At 35.4% G+C, this 9,709-nt stretch overlaps 1 protein-coding gene across 1 annotated transcript in view; it reads right to left on the reverse strand.

The window, feature by feature from the left end:
• Positions 1-5,176: 5,176 nt before the first annotated feature.
• Positions 5,177-9,709, reverse strand: part of lmod3 (leiomodin 3 (fetal)) — a 10,850-nt gene continuing 6,317 nt past the window's right edge. Inside the window, exon 3 of the mRNA XM_043708325.1 lies at positions 5,177-5,454. Coding sequence (XP_043564260.1) covers positions 5,428-5,454 — 27 coding nt within the window. The 3' untranslated portion in view covers positions 5,177-5,427. The remainder of the gene's footprint in view (positions 5,455-9,709) is intronic.

The following is a 9,709-nucleotide window of genomic DNA, read 5'->3' on the forward strand; positions in this document are numbered from 1 at the left end:
AATAAAACTGCTGTCAATTTTTAAAAATTGACGACAAACTGGTGCTGTATACATTTATCCCAGATGAGGTAGACTGCATTTACTGATTCATAACATACTTCCACTTTGTTTTTCTAGCTGCTAAAATTAAGAAAGATATTGATATCTCTGTACAATACTTCATTAGTTTGCTGTTTAATGCAAGTATCCCAATTGTCATGGCAAGACTGGATGACTTCTGACTGTAAATTTCCATGCACTTAAGATAATTTTAAAGCTGGCAATACCCATGTACAATGCATTCTATGTACATAACATGACGGTTGCGTTTCTGCAACCTTGCGCTATAGAAACTGCTATAAAAAAAATCACTAAACCCATTTCAGTAGGAAGTTCACATTATACAAACAGAGTCCACAATTCATCAGTTGTCATAGCCAATTCGAATTGACAAAATGTGCATTATACCAGAATGACCTATACTACTTCCTTATTAGCACTGCCTATTTTTCACTTGAAAACATCACCTGACTTCACCTTTACTGAAAGGTTTACTCTTGTCTTTGGTATTCCATCTAACTCCACACTGTTTTGAGCTCATTCAAAGCTCTACCACCCCTATCCTTACTTGCACAAATTCCTGTTCAATTACTGACCTTGTGCTTTTTTTGTATTAGTGTGGTTTTATGACCACTTGCATGAGTTTGGATTCACAATAGACTGCTCAAGAGAAAACAAGACCAGGTGTTATCTTTAGGCTTGGTCTTTTTAATAGACATTTTTTTTCACACATTCCGACTCAGTGCTATGATGCATGGGTATTCAGATATTTGCCAGATCTGTTGTTATCTTCTGTTATTGGAAGCCTATTCCATAAATAATACACAATGCTAGTGAATGTACTTCACATGTTTCTAGATGTTTTCAAATCAACCCGATCAAAGATGTTATTGCACACTTCTAGAGCATGTGGGACTTGGACCCAGGTCTCCTATCTGAGAGGTAGAGATACCACCACTGTATGACAAAAGCCACTTGTTTCTCCCTCTGAATTATAACTCCTCCCCTTTGCTATTTATGCCTAGTGAGAATATCATTGCAAAATTGCATCAGGGTCTTAAAGTCTTTATGTTGGTTCTTAGTCAAGCAATATTTCCGTTTTAAAATTTTCACTTTTTAAAAAAAAAATTGCCATGGGCATAACTGCTGCTTTAACAAACTCCAGTTCCACAACTCTATCTGCACTGACATCGTTCTGATCTTGAGCATTTTTTTTTATTTGTACTGTTCTAATAATGGTAACTGTCATAAAGGTAGGCCATTTGACTCCTTGAACCTGCTCAGCCGTTCAATAAGATAATAGCTGATTTAACTTGACATTCCCACCACTCTCAAAGTACATTTTTGAAATATATTAAAAAATTTCAATGACATTTCAACCCTGTCCACCCCTGCTTATCAAGAACCTATTTATCTTTGCCTTAAGAACGGAGTCCCAAAGGCTCTTGACCATCTGTGAGAAAATATTTCTGTTCAGCCTTAAATAGATGATCCCTTAATTTTAAAGTGACTCTGAATTCCAGGTTCTTCCATAAGAACTATCTTTTCTACGTCCACCTTTCCAGACTCTTCAGGAATTTGTGTGTTTCAATCAAGTTATGTTTTGCCCTTCTAACTCTCTGTCCTTCTCAACTCCAGTGGATACATGATTTGGAGATGCTGGTGTTGGACTAGGTGTACAAAGTTAAAAATCACACAACACCAGGTTATAGTCCAACAGGTTTAATTGGAAGCACGCTAGCTTTCGGAGCATCCCTCCTTCATCAGGTGATAGTCACCTGATGAAGGAGCGATGCTCTGAAAGCTAATTTGCTTCCAATTAAACCTGTTGGACTATAACCTGGTGTTGTGAATTTTAACCAGTGGATACAAGCCTAGCTATCTCCCCTTTCCTCATAACTTAATATTCACATTCCAGATATTAGTCTGGTAAATGTTCTCTGAAGCGATTCCAATGCATTTAGTTCCTTCCTTCGGCCGTAGTCAAGATATGGTCTCCTCAAAGCCCTGTAAACCTGAATCATAAGTTTCTTTGTTTTGTATTCAGTTCTCTTTGGAATAAATGATAATATTTTGAGTTTTTTTAATACTCTGGACCTAAATCGTAATCATCGGTGATCCATACTCGGACACTGAGACCCAGGACCTCCATGATCTATATAATTTCTAAAAATTCTTCCTCAGAAATGGATTACTTCACAATTTCCTGTCATGTACTCAACTTGCCAGGTCATTGGCTATTTGCTTAACCTATTGATGTGCCTTGTAGCCTCCTGATGTCCTTTTTACAACTTATGTTCTTACCTATCTTTGAGGCACCCAATTTAGCAACTATATGTTTGGTTCCTACATCTAAGTCATTTGAAATAAATGTTAAGGAATTGACGAACCAGCACTGCTACAGCTAATCTTTTATCAATGCCAATAAAGTACCCCTACACTATGATCTCTTATTTTCAGCAGTGACATTTATTGTGGAACATTATCAAATGTGTTCTGCAAATCTAAGTACATTTACCAGGTCCCCTTTATCTGAAGAACATGCTACTTATTCATAGAGCTCCAATTAGTAATTTAAATATGGTAACTAGATGCTGAGCCTTTGGAGAATGCAACTGGGTATTAATAACAAAGAACAGGGAAATGGCAAAAATTTTGAACCAATGTCTTGCATTTGTTTTCATGGTGGATGATACTATAGATATCCTAAAGATAACAAATAAGTTCTATTGGGAGGCATGATCTTGTAGGCGTCTCTATCATGAAAGACAAATTATTTGACAAACTAATGAAACTAAGGGCAGGCTAGTCACCAGGTTCTCTTTTCAAGAAGCAAGGGAGATAGAAAGCAAGAAACTATAGATTAATTAGCCTGACATTTGTTGAGAAAATGGGAATATGTGCTCAATCTCAATTTTTCTTTTATATTATTTCCAGAGATTTTTTATTTTGTTAGAAGATGCAACTACTTGGATTTATGTAGTGTTTGTATCTTCATGAAATGTTAGTTTCTTGCACAATTCATTCTATTTCCTGTACTTACTTCAGCAATTACTTTTCCAAACTATTTACTTGGCTGTGAAGCACTTTGGAACATCCTGAGTATGTGAAAGCCATTATGTAAATGAAAGATTTAAATAGGATCTAATTAAGATGTTGAACCCATGGTATTTGTATATTCCGAGATATGCGCAATTATGGGATTTAAATCTTGACACACCTTTCCATCTCATATCTCCCAAGCAATATTATAATTTAAAAATGCAAGTGCTAAATTTTAATTACAACTTTTTTCTGTTTTTAAAAAAAAATCCATCAAGTTCAACTAGTCTGTCCATTTTGATCCATATTAACTTTGTCACTCCCACCTTGTTGCAATATCCAAGCAATACTCAAAAATATTTGTTGGATCTTAAAGCTGTTTATGTGTTGACCTGAATAGTTTTCCATATTTGTGTCACATTTCTTTTATGTATATATCTTGCTTAACTTCTCTTTATTAATCTTGCTCAGTTTTAACTAGTTTTTTTTGTATTAACATTTTAAATGATTGTTGCTTTTCGTTCATGTATCCCAACTATTTTAGTCAATGTATACCAATTCTGCAGAGCAATTATATCATACAGCTTGCAATTTTGAGAAAGCTGGTTAGGATTTGAATCAATCCAATCTGTGTCATGGAATGTATGAGACTAGCCACAGAAGACTGTCCCAACATCAATTTTGTGTTTGCATTGATTCCCATATAATTGAAATAGAGGGAGCTTTGGAAAGGTCTCAAATCAGGTAGACCATCAGTTAGTTGGCCTGCCTAGTGAATTATGATCTTAGGCCATTTTTGGCAAGGAGCTACCTGTCCTTTCTGCTCTTTGCTATTGTTTACAATTTGATCAAAATTTAGATACTTCCAAGGTTCCAAGTTATGAAGTTGAATTCAATCAACCTGATAATCTGAGCACACATCAGAAATACTGCAAAGCAACTGTAACTCCTTATATGCTAGACTATAGATATACTTTTAATATAAAAATTGTTATAATTAATTAAATGAACTGGAATTCAGATTTTAGAAAGTCTGATATTTTCAGCACACACTTGAAAACAATATAAACAATATATGTAAAAATAGCAAATTGAACATTTGACCTTTAGGCAAAATTTTAAGAAACAATTAATTTATAACTTATTTAGTTTTAAAACTGGGTTTGTAAAATGTTATGTTGTTGAAAGGAAACCGTCACTTTTTCTTGATGTGATTAAGGTCAACAAGTTATTACTTCAGCGCCATGTTCTTGACTTTAAATTAGTGCCCACATTGTTATTCAAAATTGAATTTATCATGTTGGAATTCACTGAAGTCTGGAGATGTTAGATCATTCATAGATCATACTTTTAAAATACCATATATAGCTGCAGATCACTAGGACTCTTGTGGCACAGTGCTAGTGCCCATGTGTTTGAGTCAGGAGGGCTGGATTTAAATCCCATTTGCTCCAGAGGTGTGTAATAACATTTTTGAATACAATAATTAAAAATATTTATTCCAGGTCAAAACAAAGTCAATATTTTCAATATTTTTTATGTTAACACAGTCCATGCATCTGTCCCTCCTAATAATAAATGTAACTAATAAGCAGAGCAAAATTTATCATTGAATGGGGTATGATGCTAACAGGCTGAGTAACTTGGTTCTGATGTGGTACCTGTAATATAACAGAACTCTTAATGTTCTTTTCAACTCCCTGCACCAGGAAACAAATTCTGCAAGGCTTACCTTAGGTGTATGACATTCCCATTTATCTAAATAGCAAAAGCTTAATATCAGTGATCAGAAAAAAAACTTCTTGAAATGTTTTTGCATGTGTCAGATTTTTGAAAAGATAAGGTTTATATGAACGGTGAAAAGATATGAGAATAACTACCTGGACTGGGGTTCTACCAAAGAAAACTTAACTTTCACTGATAAATTGTAGTAATTCTTTGACAGCTGCATTAAACAATAATCTTATTAGATATTCATATAACAGGTGTGAAATGGAATGTTACTGGTTAGTGTGGCCTTCATTTGTAGTGAGCTCACTAATGCTAAAGAAGAATAGTTGAAAAAATGCAATAAACTGGGAGATAAACGTGAAAATAATGTTTCAATCATTTTTTATTTTATTATACATTCCAGATTCAAAGATACAAATCAAAGTGAATAAATACTTTTCTAAGACAATAGGCTTTTAGTACACATAATTTGTATAATGCAAAAACCTTTAAACTGTTCTTAATTGTTCCCACACAGAAATGCAAACAGTAGGAAACTGTCCATGTTTGATTGTGACACTCCATCCCTATTGTTGCACAGCTCTAAAATTTTAGCCAAGCTGCTGGCATACTGGCTCAACTCAACAGCTTTGGAAGTGGAACCTATAAAACAACATAAGGAGAAAACTATGAATTTAAGCATTTACTCTAACTTAATTATGAAATAATTACACAGGCTACTTTGTTACAGGCATCATGTTTCCTTAAAGCAATAGCATTTATTTGCATAGTGCATGATCAGAACCTTGCAAAATTCCAGAATGCTTTACATCACCCAAGGAATAATATTTAAGTACGGTTAGTGTTCTCTAAGTAAATGCAACACGTTATGTGTGCACAAAAACATTCAACTGACAGCAATCCAGTTGAGAGGCCAGCTAATTTGTTTTGGGTGGTGATAATTAAAGAAGGAATGTTAACTATAAGAAATTGTCAGAAATGATTATGCTATCTCACAATTTATGATTGTCTCTGTTTTGTTTCAAAATTTAAAAAGAGCAAGAATGCAAAAGAAAAATAGATATTTTCTCCTGCTTCTCTAATCCCGAAGTTTGTATATGGGAGAGAGTAAGGGCTGCTGAGTATCTCAATTATGAGTCAACACCTTCAGGGGGCAAGATAGAAGAATATTGACAAACAAAGAGATAATAATGATCATTGTTTTTAAGTATTACCTGGTAATATATTTCACACTCTGACAATATCGAAGCACAGTGCTGTTATAATTCCCAAATTAAGTAATATCATAGTTAGAGCAATTCCTTGGTGACTTGGCTATTTTATGTCATTAGTTGATGTTTAAAATGTTTCAGTTAGTTGTTCAAAGCTTTGTGTCCAAATACTTGAGTAAATTTGCCAATGAATTATGTGTACAAGCAAGAGTGGAAGGTATCTTATGTTTTTGTTCAAAGTTAAATTGACATAGAAAATAGGCACAATTTCTCCCATCGATTTTCACTAGGTGCTTTAATCACATTTGGTTATATTATGTCCAAAACCAATAAATTATTTTTTGTGGTATATATATAAAACATTATTCATATTTTTTGCTGTATTTCTGACTTTGCTGAGATACTGTATTTAAGAGAGTTAACACAGTTGCTAAAGTAGAGAAGTATCATTTGAATGTGATAAACACTGCCAGTAATTTCTAATTCTCAACTTTACAAGATAATAGTTACATGTAGCAAAAGACATCAGCATTAACTTTCTTCATTACTGCAGTAAAGAAAATATAAAAAGCTCTGTCCAAAATCAATTTGAAGCTAATTTGGCTGATAGGACATTGGAAGAGCTTTAAAAAAGACAAAGAGGCCCTCGAAAGACAGACAGTACACAAAGTAGATAGGTCACCCTGCCAAGATGGAAAGCATCCCAGCTTGCTGAGGATACTAAGAGTAGAAATTGTGGAAGTGCTGATCACAATCCTCGTTAGACACAAGATAGTGTGAGAGTGCTGGGCACTGGAAGTGTTACATACAAAATAAGAGGAGAAAGGTAAACCTGGCAACTACATGTCAGTCAGTTTAATGTTGGTAGTGGGAAAGCTTTTAGAAAAAATGAACAGCATTTGAATAAGCGTGGATTAATACAGGAGAGCAAGCATGGATTTATTAATGATGAATATATTCCACTCCTGAGCATCCATATCTCACTGCAGTAGGGTATTCCACAGATTCGCATTCCTCTGAGTTAAAACAAAACTTGCCCTCATCTCATCTTCAATGGCCAATATATTATACTGAGATCATTGTTTTCAATCAAAATAAGTCCTAACTTTGCACCTCCCCTTTGAAATCTCTGAGAATTTTCTGTGTTACAATTAAACCTTTTCTTCCAAATGCTAGAGGATGTACCAGGAGGATCATTCTATCCAATTTCTTCTTACAGGACATTCATCTCATCTCCCAGAAAATGTTCCATGGAAGTTTTGCCACAGTCCCTTCGAATACAAGTACATCTTTCTTCCAGTAAAAACACAATTTTATGTGGTACTTCAATAGTGCAGTAAGGCCCATATTATTATAGCAAGACTTCATTACCCTTATACTTCAAATTTTTTGTCAAAAGGCAAACAAACCATTTGCCTCCCAAATCACGTACATAGCTGCATCTTACCTTTCTGTGACTGTGTACATGAATGCACAAATCCCTTTGAATGCCAACAGTTAGAGTCGTAGAGTCATAGACATGCAAACAGACCCTTTGGTCCAACTCGTCCATGCTGACCACAAATCCTGAACTAATTTAGTCCTATTTGCCTGTACTTGGCCCATATCCCGTTCAACCCTTCCTATTCATATACCCATTTGGATGCATTTTAAATGCTGTAATTGTCCCAGCCTTCACTACTTCCTCTGGCAGCTCATTCTATACATGTATCATGGTCTGTGTGAAAAAGTTGCCCCTTAGGTCTCTTTTAAATTTTTCTCATCTCACCCTAAACCTATGCTCTCTAATGCAGGACTCCCCCATGTCAGGAAAAAGACCTTGTCTATTTACCCTCTCCGTGCCCCTCATGATTTTATAAACCTCTATAAGGTCACCTCTCGGCTTCTGATGCTCCAGGAAAATATCTCCAGCCGATTCAACCTCTCATGATAGCTCAAACACTCCAATCCTGGCAACATCCTTGTAAATCTTTTCTGAACCCTTTCAAGTTTCACAACATCCTTCCAATTTGTGGGAGGCCAAATTGGACACAGTATTCCAAAAGGGCCTAACCACTGTCCTGTACAGTCGCAAAATGACCTCCCAAATCCTCTACTCGCTGCTCTTACCAATAAAGGAAAGCATACCCATGCTTTGCAATTAATGAATTGCAATTAATCACTCTAATTCATAACTTAGTGAAATTCTATGCTAAGGATTTGTAATTATTAAACACTGCATTGCCACAAGATTTAACAGTTGTAAATTTTCCTGAATATGTTTTCAAAACGCCAGTACAAGGAATAAATTCAGCTCAAAGATTATTACCAGGACCAGGCTGCACAAACAGGATTGACCTCAGTTCATTACTCCAAACACCTTCACTATCCTATCTACCTGAATCACCACTTTCAAGAAACTATGAACCTGCACTTCAAGGTCACTTTGTTCAGCAACACTCCCAGGACTTTACAACGAAGTGTATAAGTTCTGCCCTAATTTGCCTTTCCAAAATGCACTTATCGAAATTAAACTCCATCTGCCACCCCTCAGCACATTGACCCATCTGATCAAGATCCCGTTGTAATGAGGTAACCTTCTTCGCTGTCCACTACACCTCCAATTTTGGTGTCATCACTTACTAACTATACCTCCTATATTCACATCCAAATCATTTATATAAATGATGAAAAGCAGCGGACCCAGTAATGATCCTTATGGCACACCACTGATCACAGGCCTCCAGTCTGAAAAGCAACCCTTCACCACCACCCTCTGTATTCTACTTTGAGCCAATTCTGTATCCAAATGGCCATTTCTCCTGTATTCCATGTGCTCTAACCTTGCTAACTAGTCTACCATGAGGAACCTTGTTGAATGCATTACTGAAGTCCATACAGATCATGGCCACCATTCTGCCCCAATCAATTTACTCATTACTCACTTTTTAAAAAAAATTCTTATTTTCTATTTTCCTAATAAATGGTAATCTTCCATTACCCCACAAAATATTCCATTGGCCAATTACTTGTCTAGTCACTTATCTGATTTTTATCTCTCTCCTGCCTCTTTCCTGCCTCCTCATTGCTTATTAACCCACCTCACATCGTATTTTCTGCAAACATGGTAATATTAAACTTGGTGCTGTCATCAATGTAAATTTTAAGTAAGTGATCCTTGTGTCACTCCATTAGTTACAACCTGCCAACCTAAAAATGGCCCGTTTATTCCTGCTGTCTATTTTCAGTCTCCAAAGCCATGTAAATATAAAACTCCCAATTCCATGAGTGGCAGATATCAAATACCTTCTGAAAATTCAGGTATACTACAAGTGCCATAAAAAAACTAACAGATCTGTGAAACACAACTTTTGTAAATAGTTATAGAAAATAAAGCAGATCAGATAGCATCTGTGGAGACAGAAATGGAGTTAAAGTTTCAGGTCATAAATGGGTAAAGTTGCTAATGTATTGGGTCTTTGGATGTGCTTGTGATATTGCAACACCAGGAGGAGCACTTCCCTCACATATGCTAATGCAGTCAATAACATTTTTTATATACTATTTAAGAAATTTGTTAGCTTCTTCAAAAGCATTTAGCTATTATTATTAACGATGGATTGCAATTAATCACTCTATTTCATAACATAGTGAAATTCAATGCTAAGGGTTTTTAATTATTAAACACTGCATTGCCACAAGATTTA

This window comes from Chiloscyllium plagiosum, chromosome 18, assembly GCF_004010195.1.
Source record: "Chiloscyllium plagiosum isolate BGI_BamShark_2017 chromosome 18, ASM401019v2, whole genome shotgun sequence".
Lineage (NCBI taxonomy): Eukaryota > Metazoa > Chordata > Chondrichthyes > Orectolobiformes > Hemiscylliidae > Chiloscyllium > Chiloscyllium plagiosum.